At 61.2% G+C, this 25,653-nt stretch overlaps 1 protein-coding gene across 1 annotated transcript in view; it reads left to right on the top strand.

Moving 5' to 3' along the window:
- The first annotated feature begins 9,076 nt into the window (after positions 1-9,076).
- LOC140405414 (sonic hedgehog protein-like) overlaps positions 9,077-25,653 on the top strand; it is a 275,699-nt gene continuing 259,122 nt past the window's right edge. Inside the window, exon 1 of the mRNA XM_072493785.1 lies at positions 9,077-9,455. Coding sequence (XP_072349886.1) covers positions 9,153-9,455 — 303 coding nt within the window. The 5' untranslated portion in view covers positions 9,077-9,152. The remainder of the gene's footprint in view (positions 9,456-25,653) is intronic.

Consider the following 25,653-nt stretch of genomic DNA (forward strand, 5'->3'; position numbering starts at 1 on the left):
GGTGAGAGTGACAGAGCTGTCAGGGTGAGGGGGACAGAGCTGTCAGGGTGAGGGGGACAGAGCTGTCAGGGTGAGGGGTACAGAGTTGTCAGGGTCAGAGTGACATTGCTGTCAGGGTGAGGGGGGCAGAGCTGTGAGGGTCAGACTGACAGAGCTGTCAGGGTCAGAGTGACAGTGCTGTCAGGGTGAGGGGGACAGATCTGTCAGGGTGAGGGGGACAGAGCTGTCAGGGTCAGAGTGACAGTGCTGTCAGGGTGAGGGGGACAGATCTGTCAGGGTGAGGGGGACAGAGCTGTCAGGGTCAGAGTGACAGAGCTGTCAGGGAGAGGGGGACAGAGCTGTCAGAGTGAGGGGGACTGAGCTGTGAGGATCAGAGTGACAGAGCTGTCAGGGTGAGGGGGACAGAGCTGTCAGGGTGAGGGGGACAGAGCTGTCAGGGTGAGAGTGACAGAGCTGTCAGGGAGAGGGGGATGAGCTGTCAGGGTGAGGGGGACAGAGCTTTCAGGGTGAGGGGGACAGAGCTGTCAGGGTCAGAGTGACAGAGCTGTCTGGGAGAGGGGGACAGAGCTGTCAGGGTGAGGGAGACAGAGCTGTCAGGGTGAGGGGGACAGAGCTGTCAGGGTCAGAGTGACAGAGCTGTCAGGGTGAGGGGGACTGAGCTGTCAGGGTGAGGGAGACAGAGCTGTCAGGGTGAGGGGGACAGAGCTGTCAGGGTCAGAGTGACAGAGCTGTCAGGGGGATGGCTACAGAGCTGTCAGGGTGAGGGGGACAGAGCTGTCAGGGTGAGGGGGACAGAGCTGTCAGGGTCAGAGTGACAGAGCTGTCAGGGTGAGGGGGAGAGAGCTGTCAGGGTCAGAGTGACAGAGCTGTCAGGGTGAGGGGGACAGAGCTGTCAGGGTGAGGGGGACAGAGCTGTCAGTGTGAGGGGGACAGAGCTGTCAGGGTGAGGGGGACAGAGCTGTCAGGGTCAGAGTGACAGAGCTGTCAGGGTCAGAGTGACAGTGCTGTCAGGGTGAAGGGGACAGAGCTGTCAGGGTGAGGGGGACAGAGCTGTCAGGGTCAGAGTGACAGAGCTGTCAGGGTGAGGAGGACAGAGCTGTCAGGGTGAGGGGGACAGAGCTGTCAGGGTCAGGGGGACAGAGCTGTCAGGGTGAGGGGGACAGAGCTGTCAGGGTGAGGGGGACAGAGCTGTCAGGGTCAGAGTGACAGAGCTGTCAGGGTCAGAGTGACAGAGCTGTCAGGGTGAAGGGGACAGAGCTGTCAGGGTGAGGGGGACAGAGCTGTCAGGGTCAGAGTGACAGAGCTGTCAGGGTCAGAGTGACAGAGCGCTCAGGTGAGGGGGACAGAGCTGTCAGGGTGAGGGGGACAGAGCTGTCAGGGTGAGGGGGACAGAGCTGTCAGGGTCAGAGTGACAGAGCTGTCAGGGTGAGGGGGACAGAGCTGTCAGGGTGAGGGGGACAGAGCTGTCAGGGTGAGGGGGACAGAGCTGTCAGGGTCAGAGTGACAGAGCTGTCAGGGTGAGGGGGACAGAGCTGTCTGGGTGAGGGGTACAGAGCTGTCAGGGTGACGGGGACAGAGCTGTCAGGGTGAGGGGGACAGAGCTGTCAGGGTCAGAGTGACAGAGCTGTCAGGGTGAGGGGGACAGTGCTGTCAGGGTGAGGGGGACAGAGCTGTCAGGGTGAGGAGGACAGAGCTGTCAGGGTCAGAGTGACAGAGCTGTCAGGGTGAGGGGGACAGAGCTGTCAGGGTCAGAGTGACAGAGCTGTCAGGGTGAGGGGGACAGAGCTGTCAGGGTGAGGGGAACAGAGCTGTCAGGATGACGGGGACAGAGCTGTCAGGGTGAGGCGGACAGAGCTGTCAGGGTGAGGCGGACAGAGCTGTCAGGGTGAGGGGGACAGAGCTGTCAGGGTGAGGGGGACAGAGCTCTCAGGGTCAGAGTGACAGTGCTGTCAGGGTGAGGGGGACAGAGCTGTCAGGGTGAGGGGGAGAGAGCTGTCAGGGTCAGAGTGACAGAGCTGTCAGGGTCAGAGTGACAGAGCTGTCACGGTGAGGGGGACAGAGCTGTCAGGGTGAGGGGGACAGAGCTGTCAGGGTCAGAGTGACAGAGCTGTCGGGGTGAGGGGGACAGAGCTGTCGGGGTGAGGGGGACAGAGCTGTCAGGGTGAGACGGACAGAGCTGTCAGGGTCAGAGTGACAGAGCTGTCAGGGTGAGGGGGACAGAGCTGTCAGGGTGAGGGGGACAGAGCTGTCAGGGTGAGAGTGACAGAGCTGTCAGGGAGAGAGTGACAGAGCTGTCAGGGTCAGAGTGACAGAGCTGTCAGCGTCAGAGTGACAGAGCTGTCAGGGTGAGAGGGACAGAGCTGTCAGGGTCAGAGTGACAGAGCTGTCAGGGTGAGGGGGACAGAGCTGTCAGGGTGAGAGTGACAGAGCTGTCAGGGTGAGGGGGACAGAACTGTCAGGGTGAGAGTGACAGAGCTGTCAGGGTGAGGGGGACAGAGCTGTTAGGGTCAGAGTGACAGAGCTGTCAGGGTGAGGGGGACAGAGCTGTCAGGGTGAGAGTGACAGAGCTGTCAGGGTGAGGGGGACAGAGCTGTTAGGGTCAGAGTGACAGAGCTGTCAGGGTGAGGGGGACAGAGCTCTCAGGGTGAGGGGGACAGAGCTGTCAGGGTGAGGGGGACTGAGCTGTCAGGGTGAGAGGGACAGAGCTGTCAGGGTCAGAGTGACAGAGCTGTCAGGGTGAGGGGGACAGAGCTCTCAGGGTGAGAGTGACAGAGCTGTCAGGGTGAGGGGGACAGAGCTGTTAGGGTCAGAGTGACAGAGCTGTCAGGGTGAGGGGGACAGAGCTCTCAGGGTGAGGGGGACAGAGCTCTCAGGGTGAGGGGGACAGAGCTGTCAGGGTGAGGGGGACAGAGCTGTCAGAGTGAGGGGGACAGAGCTGGCAGGGTGAGGGGGGCAGAGCTGTCAGGTTGAAGGGGACAGAGCTGTCAGGGTGAGGGGGACAGAGCTGTCAGGGTGAGGGGGACTGAGCTGTCAGGGTGAGGGGGACAGAGCTGTCAGGGTCAGAGTGACAGAGCTGTCAGGGTGAGGGGGACAGAGCTGTCAGGGTGAGGGGGACTGAGCTGTCAGGGTGAGGGGGACAGAGCTGTCAGGGCCAGAGTGACAGAGCTGTCAGGGTGAGGGGGACAGAGCTGTCAGGGTGAGGGGGACAGAGCTGTCAGGGCCAGAGTGACAGAGCTGTCAGGGTCAGAGTGACAGAGCTGTCTGGGACAGGGGGACATAGCTCCCAGGGTGAGGGGGACAGAGCTGTCAGGGTGAAGGGGACAGAGCTGTCAGGGCCAGAGTGACAGAGCTGTCAGGGTGAGGGGGACAGAGCTGTCAGGGTGAGGGGTACAGTGCTGTCAGGGTCAGAGTGACAGAGCTGTCAGGGTGAGTGTGATAGAGTGTCAGGGTGAGGGGGACAGAGCTGTCAGGGTGAGGGGGACAGTGCTGTCAGGGTGAGGGGGACAGAGCTGTCAGAGTGAGGGGGACAGAGCTGTCAGGGTGAGGGGGACAGAGCTGTCAGGGTGAGGGGGACACAGCTGTCAGGGTGAGGTGGACAGAGCTGTCAGGGTGAGGGGGACAGAGCTTTCAGGGTGAGGGGGAGAGAGCTGTCAGGGTGAGGGGGACAGAGCTGTCAGGGTGAGGGGGACAGAGCTGTCAGGGTGAGGGGGACAGAGCTTTCAGGGTGAGGGGGACAGAGCTGTCCGGGTCAGAGTGACAGAGCTGTCAGGGTGAGGGGGACAGAGCTGTCAGGGTGAGGGGGACAGAGCTGTCAGGGTGAGGGGGACAGAGCTGTCAGGGTTAGAGTGACAGAGCTGTCAGGGTGAGGGGGACAGAGCTGTCAGGGTGAGGGGGACTGAGCTGTCAGGGTGAGGGGGACTGAGCTGTCAGGGTCAGAGTGACAGAGCTCTCAGGGTGAGGGGGACAGAGCTGTCAGGGTGAGGGGGACTGAGCTGTCAGGGTTAGAGTGACAGAGCTCTCAGGGTGAGGGGGACAGAGCTGTCAGGGTGAGGGGGACTGAGCTGTCAGGGTGAGGGGGACTGAGCTGTCAGGGTCAGAGTGACAGAGCTCTCAGGGTGAGGGGGACAGAGCTGTCAGGGTGAGGGGGACTGAGCTGTCAGGGTGAGGGGGACAGAGCTGTCAGGGTTAGAGTGACAGAGCTGTCAGGGTGACGGAGACAGAGCTGTCAGGGTGAGGGGGACAGAGCTGTCAGGGTCAGAGTGACAGAGCTCTCAGGGTGAGGGGACAGAGCTGTCAGGGTGAGGGGGACAGAGCTGTCAGTGTGAGGGGGACAGAGCTGTCAGTGTGAGGGGGACTGAGCTGTCAGGGTTAGAGTGACAGAGCTCTCAGGGTGAGGGGGACAGAGCTGTCAGGGTGAGGGGGACTGAGCTGTCAGGGTTAGAATGACAGAGCTGTCACGGTGAGTGTGATAGAGTGTCAGGGTGAGGGGGACAGAGCTGTCAGGGTGAGGGGGACAGAGCTGTCAGAGTGAGGGGGACAGAGCTGTCAGGGTGAGGGGGACAAAGCTGTCAGGGTCAGAGTGACAGAGCTGTCAGGGTGAGGAGGACACAGCTGTCAGGGTGAGGGGGACAGATCTGTCAGGGTGAGGGGGACAGAGCTTTCAGGGTGAGGGGGACAGAGCTGTCAGGGTGAGGGGGACACAGCTGTCAGGGTGAGGGGGACAGAGCTGTCAGGGTGAGGGGGACAGAGCTTTCAGGGTGAGGGGGAGAGAGCTGTCAGGGTGAGGGGGACAGAGCTGTCCGGGTCAGAGTGACAGAGCTGTCAGGGTGAGGGGGACAGAGCTGTCAGGGTGAGGGGGACACAGCTGTCAGGGTGAGGGGGACACAGCTGTCAGTGTGAGGGGGACAGAGCTGTCAGGGTCAGAGTGACAGAGCTGTCAGGGTGAGGGGGACAGATCTGTCAGGGTGAGAGTGACAGAGCTGTCAGGGTGAGGGGGACAGAGCTGTCAGGGTTAGAGTGACAGAGCTCTCAGGGTGAGGGGGACAGAGCTGTCAGGGTGAGGGGGACAGAGCTGTCAGGGTTAGAGTGACAGAGCTCTCAGGGTGACGGAGACAGAGCTGTCAGGGTGAGGGGGACTGAGCTGTCAGGGTCAGAGTGACAGAGCTCTCAGGGTGAGGGGGACAGAGCTGTCAGGGTGAGGGGGACTGGGCTGTCAGGGTGAGGGGGACAGAGCTGTCAGGGTGAGGGGGACAGAGCTGTCAGGGTGAGGGGGACAGAGCTGTCAGGGTCAGAGTGACAGTGCTCTCAGGGTGAGGGGGCCAGAGCTGTCAGGGTGAGGGGGACAGAGCTGTCAGGGTGAGAGTGACAGAGCTGTCAGGGTGAGGGGGACACAGCTGCCAGTGTGAGGGGGACTGAGCTGTCAGGGTTAGAGTGACAGAGCTCTCAGGGTGAGGGGGACAGAGCTGTCAGGGTCAGAGTGACAGAGCTGTCAGGGTGAGGGGGACAGAGCCGTTCGTGTTGGGGGTCTTTGGGTGGGAAATCTGTGACACTGAGTGTGTGTGCGTTGGGTGTTGATATGTGTATCTGGGTGTGTGTGTGTGTCTGGGTGTGTGTGCGTGTCTGTGGGGTTGTGTCTGGGTGTGTGCGTCTGTGAATATGTGTGTGGGTGTGGGGTGTGTCAGCGTGTTTGTGTGTCTGGGTGGGGGTGTATCTGTGTTTGGGGATGTGTGTTGGTGTGTGGGTGTATTTGTGGGTGTGTGTGTGGGTGTGTGACAGTGTAAGTGTGTGTGGGGGTTGTCTGGGTGGGCCTGGGTGTGTGAGGCTGGGTTTGTGTGTGTGGGTGTGTGTCTGTGTCTGGGTGTGTGTGTGGGGGTGGGCATCTGGGTCTGTATCTGGGTGTGTGTGCAGTGTTGTGTCTGGGTGTGTGTCTGGCTGGTTGGGTGTGTGGGTGTGTGTCTGGGTCTGTGCCTGGGTCTGTGTCTGGCTGGCTGGGTGTGTGTGTGGGGCTGGGTCTGTGTCTGTGTCTGTGTGGGGGGGGGGTGTCTGGGTCTGTGTCTGGATAGGTGTGTGGGTGTGTACCTGTGTCTAAGTGTGTGTCTGGGTCTGTGTCTGGCTGGCTGTGTGTGTGGGTCTGTGTGTGGGTCTGTGTCTGGCTGGCTGGGTGTGTGGGTGTGTACCTGGGTCGGTGTCTGTGTCTGGGTGTGTGGGGGGGGGTTGTGTCTGGGTGTGTGTCTGGCTTGTTGTGTGTGTGTGTCTGGGTCTGTGTCTGGCTGGCTGTGTGTGTGTGTGTGTGAGAGTGTGTCTGGGTGGGGGAGAGTGTCTGGGTCTGGGTAGGTGTGTGTGGGTGTGTGTCTGTGTAAAATGTGTGTCTGGGTCTGTGTCTGGCTGGCTGGGTGTGAGGGTGTGAGTGTGGGTCTGTGCCTGGGTCTGTGTCTGGCTGGCTGGGTGTGTGGATCTGCGTCTGTATCTGTGTGTGTGTGTGGGTCTGTGTCTGTGACTGGCTGGGTGTGTGTGTGTGTGCCTGGGTCTGTATCTGTGTGTGTGTCTGGTTCTGTGTCTGGGTCTGTGTCTGGCTGGCTGACTTTGTGGGTGTGTATCTGGGTCTGTGTCTGTGTCTGGTTGGCTGGGTGTGTGGGTGTGTATCTGGGTCTGTGTCTGGGTCTATGTCTGGCTGGCTGGGTGTGTGTCTGGGTTTGTATCTGGCAGGCTGTGTGTATGGGTCTGTGTCTGGATGTGCGTCTGGGTCTGTGTCTGGCTGGGTGTCTTGGTGTGTGTCTGGGTCTGTGTCAAGCTAGGTGTGTGGGTCTGTGTCTGTGTCTGGCTGGCTGGGTGCGTGGGTGTGTATCTGGATCTGTGTCTGGGTCTATGTCTGGCTGGCTGGGTGTGTGGGTGTGTGTCTGGCTGGCTGGGTGTGTGGGTCGGTGTGTGGGTGTGTGTCTGGCTGGGTGTGTGGGTCTGTGTCTGGGTGTGTGTCTGGCTGGCTGGGTGTGTGGGTCTGTGTCTGGGCGTGTGTCTGGCTGGCTGTGTGTGTGGGTCGGTGTGTGGGTGTGTGTCTGGGTGTGTGGGTGTGTGTCTGGCTGGCTGGGTGTGTGGGTCTGTGTCTGGGTGTGTGTCTGGCTGGCTGTGTGTGTGGGTGTGTGTCTGGGTGTGTGGGTGTGTGTCTGGCTGGCTGGGTGTGTGTCTGGGTGTGTGGGTCTGTGTCTGGGTGTGAGGGTGTGTGTCTGGGTGTGTGGGTGGGTGTCTGGCTGGCTGGGTGTGTGTCTGGGTGTGTGGGTGTGTGTCTGGCTGGCTGGGTGTGTGGGTGTGTGTCTGGGTGTGTGGGTGTGTGGGTCTGTGACTGGGTGTGTGGGTGTGTGTCTGGCTGGCTGGGTGTGTGGGTGTGTGTCTGGCTGGGTGTGTGTCTGGGTGTGTGGGTGTGTGTCTGGCTGGGTGTGTGTCTGGGTGTGTGGGTGTGTGTCTGGCTGGCTGGGTGTGTGGGTGTGTGTCTGGCTGGCTGGGTGTGTGGGTGTGTGTCTGGGTGTGTGGGTGTGTGTCTGGCTGGCTGGGTGTGTGGGTGTGTGTCTGGGTGTGTGGGTGTGTGTCTGGGTGTGTGGGTGTGTGTCTGGGTGTGTGTCTGGGTGTGTGGGTGTGTGTCTGGCTGGCTGGGTGTGTGGGTGTGTGTCTGGGTGTGTGGGTGTGTGTCTGGCTGGCTGGGTGTGTGGGTGTGTGTCTGGGTGTGTGGGTGTGTGTCTGGGTGTGTGGGTGTGTGTCTGGGTGTGTGTCTGGCTGGCTGGGTGTGTGGGTGTGTGTCTGGGTGTGTGGGTGTGTGTCTGGGTGTGTGGGTCTGTGACTGGGTGTGTGGGTGTGTGTCTGGCTGGCTGGGTGTGTGGGTGTGTGTCTGGCTGGGTGTGTGTCTGGGTGTGTGGGTGTGTGTCTGGCTGGCTGGGTGTGTGGGTGTGTGTCTGGCTGGCTGTGTGTGTGGGTGTGTGTCTGGGTGTGTGGGTGTGTGTCTGGCTGGCTGGGTGTGTGGATGTGTGTCTGGGTGTGTGTCTGGCTGGCTGGGTGTGTGGGTGTGTGTCTGGCTGGCTGGGTGTGTGGGTGTGTGCCTGGGTGTGTGGGTGTGTGCCTGGGTGTCTGGATGTGTGTCTGGCTGGCTGTGTGTGTGGGTGTGTGTCTGGGTGTGTGTCTGGCAGGCTGGGTGTGTGGGTGTGTGTCTGGGTGTGTGTCTGGCTGTCTGGGTGTGTGGGTGTGTGTCTGGCTGGCTGTGTGTGTGGGTGTGTGTCTGGCTGGCTGGGTGTGTGGGTGTGTGTCTGGGTGTGTGTCTGGCTGTCTGGGTGTGTGGGTGTGTGTCTGGCTGGCTGTGTGTGTGGGTGTGTGTCTGGGTGTGTGTCTGGCTGGCTGGGTGTGTGGGTGTGTGTCTGGGTGTGTGGGTGTGTGTCTGGCTGGCTGGGTGTGTGGGTGTGTGTCTGGGTGTGTGGGTGTGTGTCTGGGTGTGTGGGTGTGTGTCTGGGTGTGTGTCTGGCTGGCTGGGTGTGTGGGTGTGTGTCTGGGTGTGTGGGTGTGTGTCTGGGTGTGTGGGTCTGTGACTGGGTGTGTGGGTGTGTGTCTGGCTGGCTGGGTGTGTGGGTGTGTGTCTGGCTGGGTGTGTGTCTGGGTGTGTGTCTGGGTGTGTGTCTGGCTGGCTGGGTGTGTGTCTGGCTGGCTGGGTGTGTGGGTGTGTGTCTGGCTGGCTGGGTGTGTGGGTGTGTGTCTGGGTGTGTGGGTGTGTGTCTGGCTGGCTGGGTGTGTGGATGTGTGTCTGGGTGTGTGTCTGGCTGGCTGGGTGTGTGGGTGTGTGTCTGGCTGGCTGGGTGTGTGGGTGTGTGTCTGGGTGTGTGGGTGTGTGTCTGGCTGGCTGGGTGTGTGGGTGTGTGTCTGGCTGGGTGTGTGTCTGGGTGTGCGGGTGTGTGTCTGGGTGTGTGTCTGGTGTGTGGGTGTGTGTCTGGGTCTGGCTGTGATGCAGTAGGCAGCCAGGCGGGATCGCGCCGGATGAGGGACTGCCTCTGTTGGTGGCGGGCGCTGTTTTGTTCCATGGCTGTGACAGTGAGGACAGAGAGTGTGTCTCCGGCAGTGTGCGCTCGTCCTGGGGGAGCAGCCCGTTTGCAAGCGAGCAGCAGCCGGGGAGAGGCGGGGAGATGCAGCCGGGCTCGGAGTTAGCTCGCCTGGGCTTGCTGTACTGCTGCTGCTTGCTGCTGCCAGTGCAGAGCTGCGGTCCCGGCCGGGGGTACGGCAGGAGGAGACCCTCCAGAAAGCTCAGCCCTCTCCTCTACAAGCAATTCGTCCCGAACGTGGCCGAGAAGACCCTGGGGGCCAGCGGCAGGACAGAGGGCAAAATCAGCCGCAATTCGGACAAATTCAAGGATTTGAGTCCCAACTACAACCCTGACATTATCTTCAAAGATGAAGAGGACACTGGTGCTGATCGCCTTATGACACAGGTAAGGTTGTGGCAGGCAAGCCGGATCTGTCAGCAACAATCGCAACATCACACCCTCTGAAATGCTGCAATTCCCCCCTTTACAAATGTTTCATTGAGATCCAGGTTGTGTAGGGAGGAGGGGGACACAGCGCTGGGCTTCAGGAGCAACATTATTGTCTGTATTTGCAGCCAGCGCCATTTAGAGGGGATCACATCTTGTGTTCTATTTATTATTTATCCCCCCCCCCCCCCCCCACACACACACACACACCCTCTCCAAGTGTTTGCAGCATTGCATTCTTAAACACGTTGCTTATTGATTTGATTCTGCCTTTGTTTTTTGTTTTGTGTTTTGCAATAATGTTGCTCTTTGAATGTTTGCATTCTTTCGAAGGAAGCTTGCTTTCCCCATTTGAGGACGCGTCCGCTTGGCTTTTGCAATGAATGAATGATTCTGTCATTCTGGGAGCCCCCCCCCCCCTCCTCCTTGCAGGGTTTAGCAGCTGAGAAATTTGCCCCTTTCTCAGTCTCCAAGGTTCCCCTGTGACAGACTCACCCCCCCCCCCCCCTCTCTCTCTCTCTCTCCATTTACTGCACTTTCTGCATTGCAAAGGTTTCCAGGAATACAGGAGGGACATCATCTGTTCTGGGTGAAGCTGGAGTGCTGGCGATGGATTATGTACCGAGAGATGTTGCGAGCTCTCATCCTCTTTCTCCCCCAAGCTGCTGCCTGCTATATATAGACAATGAGCAGCTTCAGTCAAGGATCGAGCTGGAGGATCGCTCCAGGACAGAACACATCCTGAATTGTGGAGTGCAATGTAGACAGAGCGCTCCTCGCTCTCTCTCTCCCTCACTGGGGTGACCTCTGAGCCGGGACTGCCTGCGAGATGCTCAGTACTCGATGCCATGGTGACTGGAGGCTGCATCTCGGCTTCTGGAGACTGGGTCGGGATCAGACAGTCCTGCATCCCGTTGCTATGGAGATAGGGGGCCGGGAGCAGGCTGCCTCGGGGCTCCTGGAGTGTCACAGCCTCCTCTAACATCTCCCATCTCCCTGAGAGGCTGTGCTTCCCCAGGCTGCTGCCCCCGGCTCCCTCTCCCTCTCACTCCCTCCCTCACCCTCTCTCCGTCACTCTCCCCCTCTCCCTCTCCCTCTCTCCCTGTCACTCTCTCCTTCTCCCTCCCTCCCTCTCCCTCTCTCCCTGTCACTCTCCCTCTCTCCCTGTCACTCTCCGTCTCTCCCTGTCACTCTCCCCCTCTCCCACTCTCCTGTCACTCTCCCTCTCTCCTGTCACTCTCCCTCTCTCCCTGTCACTCTCCCTCTCTCACTGTCACGCTCCCTCTCTCCCTGTCACTCTCCCCCTCTCCCTGTCACTCTCCCCCTCTCCCCGTCACTCTCCCCTCTCCCTGTCACTCTCCCTCTCTCCCTGTCACTCTCCCCCCTCTCCCTGTCACTCTCCCTCTCTCCCTGTCACTCTCCCCCTCTCCCTGTCACTCTCCCTCTCTCCCTGTCACTCTCACTCTCTCCCCGTCACTCTCCCCTCTCCCTGTCACTCTCCCTCTCTCCCTGTCACTCTCCCCCTCTCCCTGTCACTCTCCCTCTCTCCCTGTCACTCTCCCCCTCTCCCTGTCACTCTCCCTCTCTCCCTGTCACTCTCACTCTCTCCCTGTCACTCTCCCTCTCTCCCTGTCACTCTCCCTCTCTCCCTCCCTCTCTCCCTCTCTCCCTGTCACTCTCCCTCTCTCCGTCACTCTCCCTCTCTCCCTGTCACTCTCCCCCTCTCCCTGTCACTCTCCCTCTCTCCCTGTCACTCTCCCCCTCTCCCTGTCACTCTCCCTCTCTCCCTGTCACTCTCCCTCTCTCCCTGTCACTCTCCCTCTCTCCCTGTCACTCTCCCTCTCTCCCTCCCTCTCTCCCTGTCACTCTCCCTCTCTCCCTGTCACTCTCCCTCTCTCCCTGTCTCTCCCCTCTCCCTGTCACTCTCCCCCTCTCCCTGTCACTCTCCCTCTCTCCCCGTCACTCTCCCCCTCTCCCTGTCACTCTCCTCTCTCCCCGTCACTCTATCTCTCTCCCTGTCACTCTCCCCCTCTCCCAGTCACTCTCCCTCGCTCCCCGTCACTCTCCCTCTCTCCTGTCACTCTCCTCTCTCCCTGTCACTCTCCCTCTCTCCCTGTCACTCTCCTCCTCTCCCTCTCTCCCTGTCACTCTCCCTCTCTCCCTGTCCACTCTCCCCTCTCCCTGTCACTCTCCCCCTCTCCCTATCACTCTCCCCCTCTCCTCTCTCTCCCCCTGTCACTCTCCCTCTCTCCCTCTCCCTGTCACTCCCCCCTCTCTCCCTGTCACTCTCCCTCTCTCCCTGTCACTCTCCCTCTCTCCCTGTCACTCTCCCTTTGTCCCTGTCACTCTCCCTCTCTCCCTGTCACTCTCCCCCTCTCCCTGTCACTCTCCCTCTCTCCCTGTCACTCTCCCTCTCTCCCTGTCACTCTCCCCATCTCCCCTGTCACTCTCCCTCTATCCCTGTCACTCTCCCCCTCTCCCTCTCTCCCTGTCACTCTCCCTCTCTCCCTGTCACTCTCCCTCTCTCCCTGTCACTCTCCCTCTCTCCCTGTCACTCTCCCTCTCTCCTTGTCACTCTCCCTCTCTCCCTGTCACTCTCCCCCTCTCCCTGTCACTCTCCCCCTCTCCCTGTCACTCTCCCTCTCTCCCTGTCCCTCTCCCCCTCTCCCTGTCACTCTCCCTCTCTCCCTGTCACTCTCCCTCTCTCCCTGTCACTCTCCCTCTCTCCCTGTCACTCTCCCTCTCTCCCTGTCACTTCTCCCTCTCTCCCTGTCACTCTCCCGCTCTCCCTCTCGCCCTGTCACTCTCCCACTCTCCCTGTCACTCTCCGTCTCTCCCTGTCACTCTCCCGCTCTCCCACTCTCCCTGTCACTCTCCCTCTCTCCCTGTCACTCTCCCTCTCTCCCTGTCACTCTCCCTCTCTCCCTGTCACTCTCCCTCTCTCCCTGTCACTCTCCCCCTCTCCCTGTCACTCTCCCCCTCTCCCCGTCACTCTCCCCTCTCCCTGTCACTCTCCCTCTCTCCCTGTCACTCTCCCCCTCTCCCTGTCACTCTCCTCCTCTCCCTGTCACTCTCCCCCTCTCCCTGTCACTCTCCCTCTCTCCCTGTCACTCTCCCTCTCTCCCTGTCACTCTCCCTCTCTCCCTGTCACTCTCCCTCTCTCCCTCCCTCTCTCCCTCTCTCCCTGTCACTCTCCCTCTCTCCCTGTCACTCTCCCTCTCTCCCTGTCACTCTCCCCCTCTCCCTGTCACTCTCCCTCTCTCCCTGTCACTCTCCCCCTCTCCCTCTCTCCCTGTCACTCTCCCCCTATCCCTCTCTCCCTGTCACTCTCCCTCTCTCCCTGTCACTCTCTCCCTGTCACTCTCCCTCTCTCCCTGTCACTCTCCCTCTCTCCCTGTCACTCTCCCTCTCTCCCTGTCACTCTCCCTCTCTCCCTGTCACTCTCCCTCTCTCCCTGTCACTCTCCCCCTCTCCCTGTCACTCTCCCCCTATCCCTCTCTCCCTGTCACTCTCCCCCTCTCCCTGTCACTCTCCCCCTCTCCTGTCACTCTCCCCCTCTCCCTGTCACTCTCCCCTCTCCCTGTCACTCTCCCTCTCTCCTGTCACTCTCCCCCTATCCCTCTCTCCCTGTCACTCTCCCCCCCTCTCTCTCCCTGTCACTCTCCCGCTCTCCCTGTCACTCTCCCTCTCTCCCTGTCACTCTCCCCCTATCCCTCTCTCCCTGTCACTCTCCCCCTCTCCCTCTCTCCCTGTCACTCTCCCCCTCTCCCTCTCTCCCCGTCACTCTCCCTCTCTCCCCGTCACTCTCCCTCTCTCCCTGTCACTCTCCCTCTCTCCCTGTCACTCTCCTTCTCTCCCTGTCACTCTCCCCTCTCCTCTCTCCCTGTCACTCTCCCCCTCTCCCTCTCTCCCGTCACTCTCCCTCTCTCCCCGTCACTCTCCCTCTCTCCCTGTCACTCTCCCTCACTCCCTGTCACTCTCCCTCTCTCCCTGTCACTCTCCCCCTCTCCCTGTCACTCTCCCTCTCTCCCTGTCACTCTCCCTCTCTACCTGTCACTCTCCCTCTCTCCCTGTCACTCTCCCCCTCTCCCTGTCACTCTCGCCCTCTCCCTGTCACTCTCCCTCTCTCCCTGTCACTCTCCCCCTATCCCTCTCTCCCTGTCACTCTCCCCCTCTCCCTCTCTCCCTGTCACTCCCCCCCTCTCCCTGTCACTCTCCCTCTCTCCCTGTCACTCTCCCTCTCCCTGTCACTCTCCCCCTCTCCCTGTCACTCTCCCCCTCTCCCTGTCCACTCTCCCTCTCTCCCTGTCACTCTCCCCCTATCCCTCTCTCCCTGTCACTCTCCCCCTCTCCCTGTCACTCTCCCCCTCTCCCTGTCACTCTCCCCCTCTCCCTGTCACTCTCCCCCTCTCCCTGTCACTCTCCCTCTCTCCCTGTCACTCTCCCCCTATCCCTCTCTCCCTGTCACTCTCCCCCTCTCCCTCTCTCCCTGTCACTCTCCCCCTCTCCCTGTCACTCTCCCTCTCTCCCTGTCACTCTCCCTCTCTCCCTGTCACTCTCCCCCTCTCGCCCTGTCACTCTCCCTCTCTCCCTGTCACTCTCCGTCTCTCCCTGTCACTCTCCCCCTCTCCCTCTCTCCCTGTCACTCTCCCCCTCTCCCTGTCCACTCTCCCTCTCTCCCTGTCACTCTCCCTCTCTCCCTGTCACTCTCCCTCTCTCTCTGTCACTCTCCCTCTCTCTCTGTCACTCTCCCTCTCTCGCTCTCTCCCTGTCACTCTCCCTCTCTCCCTGTCACTCTCCCCCTCTCCCCCTCTCCTGTCACTCTCCCCCTCTCCCTGTCACTCCCCCTCTCTCCCTGTCACTCTCCCTCTCTCCCTGTCACTCTCCCTCTCTCCCTGTCACTCTCCCTTTGTCCCTGTCACTCTCCCTCTCTCCCTGTCACTCTCCCTGTCACTCTCCCCCTCTCCCTGTCACTCTCCCTCTTTCCCTGTCACTCTCCCTCTCTCCCTGTCACTCTCCCCATCTCCCTGTCACTCTCCCTATATCCCTGTCACTCTCCCCCCCTCCCTCTCTCCCTGTCACTCTCCCTCTCTCCCTGTCACTCTCCCCTCTCCCTCTCTCCCTGTCTCTCCCTCTCCTCCCTCTCTCCTGTCACTCTCCCTCTCTCCTTGTCACTCTCCCTCTCTCCCTGTCACTCTCCCCTCTCCTGTCACTCTCCCCTCTCCCTGTCACTCTCCCTCTCTCCCTGTCACTCTCCCCCTCTCCCTGTCACTCTCCCCCTCTCCCTGTCACTCTCCCTCTCTCCCTGTCACTCTCCCCCTCTCCCTGTCACTCTCCCCCTCTCCCTGTCACTCTCCCTCTCTCCCTGTCACTCTCCCTCTCTCCCTGTCACTCTCCCTCTCTCCCTGTCACTCTCCCTCTCTCCCTGTCACTCTCCCTCTCTCCCTGTCACTCTCCCTCTCTCCCTGTCACTCTCCCTCTCTCCCTGTCACTCTCCCCCTCTCCCTCTCGCCCTGTCACTCTCCCTCTCTCCCTGTCACTCTCCGTCTCTCCCTGTCACTCTCCCCCTTTCCCACTCTCCCTGTCACTCTCCCTCTCTCCCTGTCACTCTCCCTCTCTCCCTGTCACTCTCCCTCTCTCCCTGTCACTCTCCCTCTCTCCCTGTCACTCTCCCCCTCTCCCTGTCACTCTCCCCCCTCTCCCCGTCACTCTCCCCTCTCCCTGTCACTCTCCCTCTCTCCCTGTCACTCTCCCCCTCTCCCTGTCACTCTCCCTCTCTCCCTGTCACTCTCCCCTCTCTCCCTGTCACTCTCCCCATCTCCCTGTCACTCTCCCTCTATCCCTGTCACTCTCCCCCTCTCCCTCTCTCCCCTGTCACTCTCCCTCTCTCCCTGTCACTCTCCCTCTCTCCCTGTCACTCTCCCTCTCTCCTTGTCACTCTCCCTCTCTCCCTGTCACTCTCCCCCTCTCCCTGTCACTCTCCCCTCTCCTGTCACTCTCCCCCTCTCCCTGTCACTCTCCCCCTCTCCCTGTCACTCTCCCTCTCTCCCTGTCACTCTCCCTCTCTCCCTGTCACTCTCCCTCTCTCCCTGTCACTCTCCCTCTCTCCCTGTCACTCTCCCGCTCTCCCTCTCGCCCTGTCACTCTCCCTCTCTCCCTGTCACTCTCCGTCTCTCCCTGTCACTCTCCCGCTCTCCCACTCTCCTGTCACTCTCCCTCTCTCCCTGTCACTCTCCCTCTCTCCCTGTCACTCTCCCTCTCTCCCTGTCACTCTCCCTCTCTCCCTGTCACTCTCCCCCTCTCCCTGTCACTCTCCCCCTCTCCCCGTCACTCTCCCCTCTCCCTGTCACTCTCCCTCTCTCCCTGTCACTCTCCCCCTCTCCCTGTCACTCTCCCTCTCTCCCTGTCACTCTCCCCCTCTCCCTGTCACTCTCCCCGCTCTCCCTCTCGCCCTGTCACTCTCCCTCTCTCCCTGTCACTCTCCGTCTCTCCCTGTCACTCTCCCGCTCTCCCACTCTCCCTGTCACTCTCGCCTCTCTCCCTGTCACTCTCCCTCTCTCCCTGTCACTCTCCCTCTCTCCCTGTCACTCTCCCTCTCTCCCTGTCACTCTCCCCCTCTCCCTGTCACTCTCCCCTCTCCCCGTCACTCTCCCCTCTCCCTGTCACTCTCCCTCTCTCCCTGTCACTCTCCCCCTCTCCCTGTCACTCTCCCTCTCTCCCTGTCACTCTCCCCCTCTCCCTGTCACTCTCCCTCTCTCCCTGTCACTCTCCCTCTCTCCCTGTCACTCTCCCCTCTCTCCCTGTCACTCTCCCTCTCTCCCTGTCACTTCTCTCCCCTCTCTCCCTGTCACTCTCCCTCTCTCCCTGTCACTCTCCTCTCTCCCTGTCACTCTCCCTCTCTCCCTGTCACTCTCCCTCTCTCCCTGTCACTCTCCCCTCTCCCCTGTCACTCTCTCCCCTCTCCCTGTCACTCTCCCTCTCTCCCTGTCACTCTCCCCCTCTCCCTGTCACTCTCCCTCTCTCCCTGTCACTCTCCCTCTCTCCCTGTCACTCTCCCTCTCTCCCTGTCACTCTCCCTCTCTCCCTGTCACTCTCCCTCTCTCCCTGTCACTCTCCCTCTCTCCCTGTCACTCTCCCCCTCTCCCTGTCACTCTCCCTCTCTCCCTGTCACTCTCCCTCTCTCCCTGTCACTCTCCCTCTCTCCCTGTCACTCTCCCTCTCTCCCTGTCACTCTCCCCCTCTCCCTGTCACTCTCCCTCTCTCCCTGTCACTCTCCCCCTCTCCCTGTCACTCTCCCCTCTCCCCGTCACTCTCCCCTCTCCCTGTCACTCTCCCTCTCTCCCTGTCACTCTCCCCTCTCCCTGTCACTCTCCCTCTCTCCCTGTCACTCTCCCTCTCTCCCTGTCACTCTCCCCATCTCCCTGTCACTCTCCCTCTATCCCTGTCACTCTCCCCTCCCTCTCTCCCTGTCCACTCTCCCTCTCTCCCTGTCACTCTCCCTCTCTCCCTGTCACTCTCCCTCTCTCCCTGTCACTCTCCCTCTCTCCCTGTCACTCTCCCTCTCTCCCTGTCACTCTCCCCTCTCTCCCTGTCACTCTCCCCCTCTCCCTGTCACTCTCCCTCTCTCCCTGTCACTCTCCCCCTCTCCCTGTCACTCTCCCTCTCTCCCTGTCACTCTCCCTCTCTCCCTGTCACTCTCCCTCTCTCCCTGTCACTCTCCCTCTCTCCCTGTCACTCTCCCGCTCTCCCTCTCCCCTGTCACTCTCCCTCTCTCCCTGTCACTCTCCGTCTCTCCCTGTCACTCTCCCGCTCTCCACTCTCCCTGTCACTCTCCCTCTCTCCCTGTCACTCTCCCCTCTCCCTGTCACTCTCCCTCTCTCCCTGTCACTCTCCCCCTCTCCCTGTCACTCTCCCCCTCTCCCTGTCACTCTCCCCCTCTCCCCGTCACTCTCCCCTCTCCCTGTCACTCTCCCTCTCTCCCTGTCACTCTCTCCCTCCTCTTCACTCTCCTCTCCCTGTCACTCTCTCCCTCTCCCTGTCACTCTCCCTCTCTCCTGTCACTCTCCCTCTCTCCCTGTCACTCTCCCTCTCTCCCTGTCACTCTCCCTCTCTCCCTGTCACTCTCCCCTCTCCCTCTCCCTCTCCCTCTCTGTCACTCTCCCCCTCTCCCTGTCACTCTCCCTCTCTCCCTGTCACTCTCCCCCTCTCCCTGTCACTCTCCCTCTCTCCTGTCACTCTCCCTCCTCTGTCACTCTCCCTCTCCTGTCACTCTCCCTCTCTTCTCCTGTCACTCTCCCCCTCTCCTCCCTCTCTCCCTGTCACTCTCCCTCTCTCCCTGTCACTCTCCCTCTCTCCCTGTCACTCTCCCTCTCTCCCTCCCTCTCTCCCTCTCTCCCTGTCACTCTCCCTCTCTCCCTGTCACTCTCCCTCTCTCCCTGTCACTCTCCCCCTCTCCCTGTCACTCTCCCTCTCTCCCTGTCACTCTCCCCCTCTCCCTCTCTCCCTGTCACTCTCCCCCTATCCCTCTCTCCCTGTCACTCTCCCTCTCTCCCTGTCACTCTCTCCCTGTCACTCTCCCTCTCTCCCTGTCACTCTCCCTCTCTCCCTGTCACTCTCCCTCTCTCCCTGTCACTCTCCCTCTCTCCCTGTCACTCTCCCTCTCTCCCTGTCACTCTCCCCCTCTCCCTCTCTCCCTGTCACTCTCCCCCTCTCCCTGTCACTCTCCCCCTCTCCCTGTCACTCTCCCCCTCTCCCTGTCACTCTCCCCCTCTCCCTGTCACTCTCCCTCTCTCCCTGTCACTCTCCCCCTATCCCTCTCTCCCTGTCACTCTCCCCCCCTCCCTCTCTCCCTGTCACTCTCCCCCTCTCCCTGTCACTCTCCCTCTCTCCCTGTCACTCTCCCCCTATCCCTCTCTCCCTGTCACTCTCCCCCTCTCCCTCTCTCCCTGTCACTCTCCCCCTCTCCCTCTCTCCCCGTCACTCTCCCTCTCTCCCCGTCACTCTCCCTCTCTCCCTGTCACTCTCCCTCTCTCCCTGTCACTCTCCTTCTCTCCCTGTCACTCTCCCCCTCTCCCCCTCTCCCTGTCACTCTCCCCCTCTCCCTCTCTCCCCGTCACTCTCCCTCTCTCCCCGTCACTCTCCCTCTCTCCCTGTCACTCTCCCTCACTCCCTGTCACTCTCCCCCTCTCCCTGTCACTCTCCCTCTCTCCCTGTCACTCTCCCTCTCTCCCTGTCACTCTCCCTCTCTCCCTGTCACTCTCCCTCTCTCCCTGTCACTCTCCCCCTCTCCCTGTCACTCTCGCCCTCTCCCTGTCACTCTCCCTCTCTCCCTGTCACTCTCCCCCTATCCCTCTCTCCCTGTCACTCTCCCCCTCTCCCTCTCTCCCTGTCACTCTCCCCCCTCTCCCTGTCACTCTCCCTCTCTCCCTGTCACTCTCCCTGTCACTCTCCCCCTCTCCCTGTCACTCTCCCCCTCTCCCTGTCACTCTCCCTCTCTCCCTGTCACTCTCCCCCTATCCCTCTCTCCCTGTCACTCTCCCCCTCTCCCTGTCACTCTCCCCCTCTCCCTGTCACTCTCCCCCTCTCCCTGTCACTCTCCCCCTCTCCCTGTCACTCTCCCTCTCTCCCTGTCACTCTCCCCCTATCCATCTCTCCCTGTCACTCTCCCCCTCTCCCTCTCTCCCTGTCACTCTCCCCCTCTCCCTGTCACTCTCCCTCTCTCCCTGTCACTCTCCCTCTCTCCCTGTCACTCTCCCCCTCTCGCCCTGTCACTCTCCCTCTCTCCCTGTCACTCTCCGTCTCTCCCTGTCACTCTCCCCCCTCTCCCTCTCCACCTGTCACTCTCCCCCTCTCCCTGTCACTCTCCCTCTCTCCCTGTCACTCTCCCTCTCTCCCTGTCACTCTCCCTCTCTCTCTGTCACTCTCCCTCTCTCTCTGTCACTCTCCCCCTCTCCCCCTCTCCCTGTCACTCTCCCCCTCTCCCTGTCACTCCCCCTCTCTCCCTGTCACTCTCCTTCTCTCCCTGTCACTCTCCCTCTCTCCCTGTCACTCTCCCTTTGTCCCTGTCACTCTCCCTCTCTCCCTGTCACTCTCCCTGTCACTCTCCCCCTCTCCCTGTCACTCTCCCTCTCTCCCTGTCACTCTCCCTCTCTCCCTGTCACTCTCCCCATCTCCCTGTCACTCTCCCTCTATCCCTGTCACTCTCCCCCCCTCCCTCTCTCCCTGTCACTCTCCCTCTCTCCCTGTCACTCTCCCCCTCTCCCTCTCTCCCTGTCACTCTCCCTCTCTCCCTGTCACTCTCCCTCTCTCCTTGTCACTCTCCCTCTCTCCCTGTCACTCTCCCCCTCTCCTTGTCACTCTCCCCCTCTCCCTGTCACTCTCCCTCTCTCCCTGTCACTCTCCCACTCTCCCTGTCACTCTCCCCCTCTCCCTGTCACTCTCCCTCTCTCCCTGTCACTCTCCCCCTCTCCCTGTCACTCTCCCCCTCTCCCTGTCACTCTCCCTCTCTCCCTGTCACTCTCCCCCTCTCCCTGTCACTCTCCCTCTCTCCCTGTCACTCTCCCTCTCTCCCTGTCACTCTCCCTCTCTCCCTGTCACTCTCCCTCTCTCCCTGTCACTCTCCCTCTCTCCCTGTCACTCTCCCTCTCTCCTTGTCACTCTCCCTCTCTCCCTGTCACTCTCCCTCTCTCCCTGTCACTCTCCCCCTCTCCCTCTCGCCCTGTCACTCTCCCTCTCTCCCTGTCACTCTCCGTCTCTCCCTGTCACTCTCCCCCTCTCCCACTCTCCCTGTCACTCTCCCTCTCTCCCTGTCACTCTCCCTCTCTCCCTGTCACTCTCCCTCTCTCCCTGTCACTCTCCCTCTCTCCCTGTCACTCTCCCCCTCTCCCTGTCACTCTCCCCCTCTCCCCGTCACTCTCCCCTCTCCCTGTCACTCTCCCTCTCTCCCTGTCACTCTCCCCCTCTCCCTGTCACTCTCCCTCTCTCCCTGTCACTCTCCCCCTCTCCCTGTCACTCTCCCTCTCTCCCTGTCACTCTCCCTCTCTCCCTGTCACTCTCCCTCTCTCCCTGTCACTTTCCCTCTCTCCCTCCCTCTCTCCCTCTCTCCCTGTCACTCTCCCTCTCTCCCTGTCACTCTCCCTCTCTCCCTGTCACTCTCCCCCTCTCCCTGTCACTCTCCCTCTCTCCCTGTCACCCTCACCCTCTCCCTCTCTCCCTGTCACTCTCCCCCTATCCCTCTCTCCCTGTCACTCTCCCTCTCTCCCTGTCACTCTCTCCCTGTCACTCCCCCTCTCTCCCTGTCACTCTCCCTCTCTCCCTGTCACTCTCCCTCTCTCCCTGTCACTCTCCCTCTCTCCCTGTCACTCTCCCCCTCTCCCTGTCACTCTCCCCCTCTCCCTCTCTCCCTGTCACTCTCCCCCTCTCCCTGTCACTCTCCCCCTCTCCCTGTCACTCTCCCCCTCTCCCTGTCACTCTCCCCCCTCCCTGTCACTCTCCCTCTCTCCCTGTCACTCTCCCCGTATCCCTCTCTCCCTGTCACTCTCCCCCCCTCCCTCTCTCCCTGTCACTCTCCCCCTCTCCCTGTCACTCTCCCTCTCTCCCTGTCACTCTCCCCCTATCCCTCTCTCCCTGTCACTCTCCCCCTCTCCCTCTCTCCCTGTCACTGTCCCCCTCTCCCTCTCTCCCCGTCACTCTCCCTCTCTCCCCGTCACTCTCCCTCTCTCCCTGTCACTCTCCCTCTCTCCCTGTCACTCTCCTTCTCTCCCTGTCAATCTCCCCCTCTCCCTCTCTCCCTGTCACTCTCCCTCCCTCCCTGTCACTCTCTCCCTGTCACTCTCCCTCTCTCCCTGTCACTCTCCCTCACTCCCTGTCACTCTCCCTCTCTCCCTGTCACTCTCCCCCTCTCCCTGTCACTCTCCCTCTCTCCCTGTCACTCTCCCTCTCTCCCTGTCACTCTCCCTCTCTCCCTGTCACTCTGCCCCTCTCCCTGTCACTCTCCCCCTCTCCCTGTCACTCTCCCTCTCTCCCTGTCACTCTCCCCCTATCCCTCTCTCCCTTTCACTCTCCCCCTCTCCCTCTCTCCCTGTCACTCTCCCCCTCTCCCTGTCACTCTCCCCCTCTCCCTGTCACTCTCCCTCTCTCCCTGTCACTCTCCCCCTATCCCTCTCTCCCTGTCACTCTGCCCCTCTCCCTGTCACTCTCCCCCTCTCCCTGTCACTCTCCCCCTCTCCCTGTCACACTCCCCCTCTCCCTGTCACTCTCCCTCTCTCCCTGTCACTCTCCCCCTATCCCTCTCTCCCTGTCACTCTCCCCCTCTCTCCCTGTCACTCTCCCCCTCTCCCTGTCACTCTCCCTCTCTCCCTGTCACTCTCCCCCTATCCCTCTCTCCCTGTCACTCTCCCCCTCTCCCTCTCTCCCTGTCACTCTCACCCTCTCCCTCTCTCCCTGTCACTCTCCCCCTCTCCCTCTCTCCCCGTCACTCTCCCTCTCTCCCCGTCACTCTCCCTCTCTCCCTGTCACTCTTCCTCTCTCCCTGTCACTCTCCCCCTCTCCCTGTCACTCTCCCTCTCTCCCTGTCACTCTCCCTCTCTCCCTGTCACTCTCCCTCTCTCCCTGTCACTCTCCCCCTCTCCCTCTCTCCCTGTCACTCTCCCCCTCTCCCTGTCACTCTCCCTCTCTCCCTGTCACTCTCCCTCTCTCCCTGTCACTCTCCCTCTCTCCCTCTCTCTCTGTCACTCTCCCTCTCTCTCTGTCACTCTCCCTCTCTCGCTCTCTCCCTGTCACTCTCCCTCTCTCCCTGTCACTCTCCCCCTCTCCCCCTCTCCCTGTCACTCTCCCCCTCTCCCTGTCACTCCCCCTCTCTCCCTGTCACTCTCCCTCTCTCCCTGTCACTCTCCCCCTCTCCCTGTCACTCTCCCCCTCTCCCTGTCACTCTCCCTCTCTCCCTGTCACTCTCCCCCTCTCCCTGTCACTCTCCCTCTCTCCCTGTCACTCTCCCTCTCTCCCTGTCACTCTCCCTCTCTCCCTGTCACTCTCCCTCTCTCCCTGTCACTCTCCCTCTCTCCCTGTCACTCTCCCTCTCTCCCTGTCACTCTCCCTCTCTCCCTGTCGCTCTCCCTCTCTCCCTGTCACTCTCCCCCTCTCCCTCTCGCCCTGTCACTCTCCCTCTCTCCCTGTCACTCTCCGTCTCTCCCTGTCACTCTCCCCCTCTCCCACTCTCCCTGTCACTCTCCCTCTCTCCCTGTCACTCTCCCTCTCTCCCTGTCACTCTCCCTCTCTCCCTGTCACTCTCCCTCTCTCCCTGTCACTCTCCCCCTCTCCCTGTCACTCTCCCCCTCTCCCCGTCACTCTCCCCTCTCCCTGTCACTCTCCCTCTCTCCCTGTCACTCTCCCCCTCTCCCTGTCACTCTCCCTCTCTCCCTGTCACTCTCCCCCTCTCCCTGTCACTCTCCCTCTCTCCCTGTCACTCTCCCTCTCTCCCTGTCACTCTCCCTCTCTCCCTGTCACTCTCCCTCTCTCCCTCCCTCTCTTCCTCTCTCCCTGTCACTCTCCCTCTCTCCCTGTCACTCTCCCTCTCTCCCTGTCACTCTCCCCCTCTCCCTGTCACTCTCCCTCTCTCCCTGTCACTCTCCCCCTCTCCCTCTCTCCCTGCCACTCTCCCCCTATCCCTCTCTCCCTGTCACTCTCCCTCTCTCCCTGTCACTCTCTCCCTGTCACTCTCCCTCTCTCCCTGTCACTCTCCCTCTCTCCCTGTCACTCTCCCTCTCTCCCTGTCACTCTCCCTCTCTCCCTGTCACTCTCCCCCTCTCCCTGTCACTCTCCCCCTATCCCTCTCTCCCTGTCACTCTCCCCCTCTCCCTGTCACTCTCCCCCTCTCCCTGTCACTCTCCCCTCTCTCCCTGTCACTCTCCCCCTATCCCTCTCTCCCTGTCACTCTCCCCCCCTCCCTCTCTCCCTGTCACTCTCCCCCTCTCCCTGTCACTCTCCCTCTCTCCCTGTCACTCTCCCCCTATTCCTCTCTCCCTGTCACTCTCCCCCTCTCCCTCTCTCCCTGTCACTCTCCCCCTCTCCCTCTCTCCCCGTCACTCTCCCTCTCTCCCCGTCACTCTCCCTCTCTCCCTGTCATCTCCCTCTCTCCCTGTCACTCTCCTTCTCTCCCTGTCACTCTCCCCCTCTCCCTCTCTCCCTGTCACTCTCCCCCTCTCCCTCTCTCCCTGTCACTCTCTCCCTGCCACTCTCCCTCTCTCCCTGTCACTCTCCCTCACTCCCTGTCACTCTCCCTCTCTCCCTGTCACTCTCCCCCTCTCCCTGTCACTCTCCCTCTCTCCCTGTCACTCTCCCTCTCTCCCTGTCACTCTCCCTCTCTCCCTGTCACTCTGCCCCTCTCCCTGTCACTCTCCCCCTCTCCCTGTCACTCTCCCTCTCTCCCTGTCACTCTCCCCCTATCCCTCTCTCCCTGTCACTCTCCCCCTCTCCCTCTCTCCCTGTCACTCTCTCCCTCTCCCTGTCACTCTCCCCCTCTCCCTGTCACTCTCCCCCTCTCCCTGTCACTCTCCCTCTCTCCCTGTCACTCTCCCCCTATCCCTCTCTCCCTGTCACTCTCCCCCTCTCCCTGTCACTCTCCCCCTCTCCCTGTCACTCTCCCCCTCTCCCTGTCACACTCCCCCTCTCCCTGTCACTCTCCCTCTCTCCCTGTCACTCTCCCCCTATCCCTCTCTCCCTGTCACTCTCCCCCTCTCCCTCTCTCCCTGTCACTCTCCCCCTCTCCCTGTCACTCTCCCTCTCTCCCTGTCACTCTCCCCCTATCCCTCTCTCCCTGTCACTCTCCCCCTCTCCCTCTCTCCGTGTCACTCTCACCCTCTCCCTCTCTCCCTGTCACTCTCCCCCTCTCCCTCTCTCCCCGTCACTCTCCCTCTCTCCCCGTCACTCTCCCTCTCTCCCTGTCACTCTTCCTCTCTCCCTGTCACTCTCCCCCTCTCCCTGTCACTCTCCCTCTCTCCCTGTCACTCTCCCTCTCTCCCTGTCACTCTCCCTCTCTCCCTGTCACTCTCCCCCTCTCCCTCTCTCCCTGTCACTCTCCCCCTCTCCCTGTCACTCTCCCTCTCTCCCTGTCACTCTCCCTCTCTCCCTGTCACTCTCCCTCTCTCCCTCTCTCTCTGTCACTCTCCCTCTCTCTCTGTCACTCTCCCTCTCTCGCTCTCTCCCTGTCACTCTCCCTCTCTCCCTGTCACTCTCCCCCTCTCCCTGTCACTCTCCCCCTCTCCCTGTCACTCCCCCTCTCTCCCTGTCACTCTCCCTCTCTCCCTGTCACTCTCCCTCTCTCCCTGTCACTCTCCCTTTGTCCCTGTCACTCTCCCTCTCTCCCTGTCACTCTCCCTGTCACTCTCCCCCTCTCCCTGTCACTCTCCCTCTCTCCCTGTCACTCTCCCGCTCTCCCTGTCACTCTCCCCATCTCCCTGTCACTCTCCCTCTATCCCTGTCACTCTCCCCCTCTCCCTCTCTCCCTGTCACTCTCCCTCTCTCCCTGTCACTCTCCCCCTCTCCCTCTCTCCCTGTCACTCTCCCTCTCTCCCTGTCACTCTCCCTCTCTCCCTGTCACTCTCCCTCTCTCCCTGTCACTCTCCCTCTCTCCCTGTCACTCTCCCCCTCTCCCTCTCGCCCTGTCACTCTCCCTCTCTCCCTGTCACTCTCCGTCTCTCCCTGTCACTCTCCCCCTCTCCCACTCTCCCTGTCACTCTCCCTCTCTCCCTGTCACTCTCCCTCTCTCCCTGTCACTCTCCCTCTCTCCCTGTCACTCTCCCTCTCTCCCTGTCACTCTCCCCCTCTCCCTGTCACTCTCCCCCTCTCCCCGTCACTCTCCCCTCTCCCTGTCACTCTCCCTCTCTCCCTGTCACTCTCCCCCTCTCCCTGTCACTCTCCCTCTCTCCCTGTCACTCTCCCCCTCTCCCTGTCACTCTCCCTCTCTCCCTGTCACTCTCCCTCTCTCCCTGTCACTCTCCCTCTCTCCCTGTCACTCTCCCTCTCTCCCTCCCTCTCTCCCCCTCTCCCTGTCACTCTCCCTCTCTCCCTGTCACTCTCCCTCTCTCCCTGTCACTCTCCCTCTCTCCCTCTCTCTCTGTCACTCTCCCTCTCTCTCTGTCACTCTCCCTCTCTCGCTCTC

The sequence above is a fragment of the Scyliorhinus torazame genome, chromosome X (genome assembly GCF_047496885.1).
Source record: "Scyliorhinus torazame isolate Kashiwa2021f chromosome X, sScyTor2.1, whole genome shotgun sequence".
Lineage (NCBI taxonomy): Eukaryota > Metazoa > Chordata > Chondrichthyes > Carcharhiniformes > Scyliorhinidae > Scyliorhinus > Scyliorhinus torazame.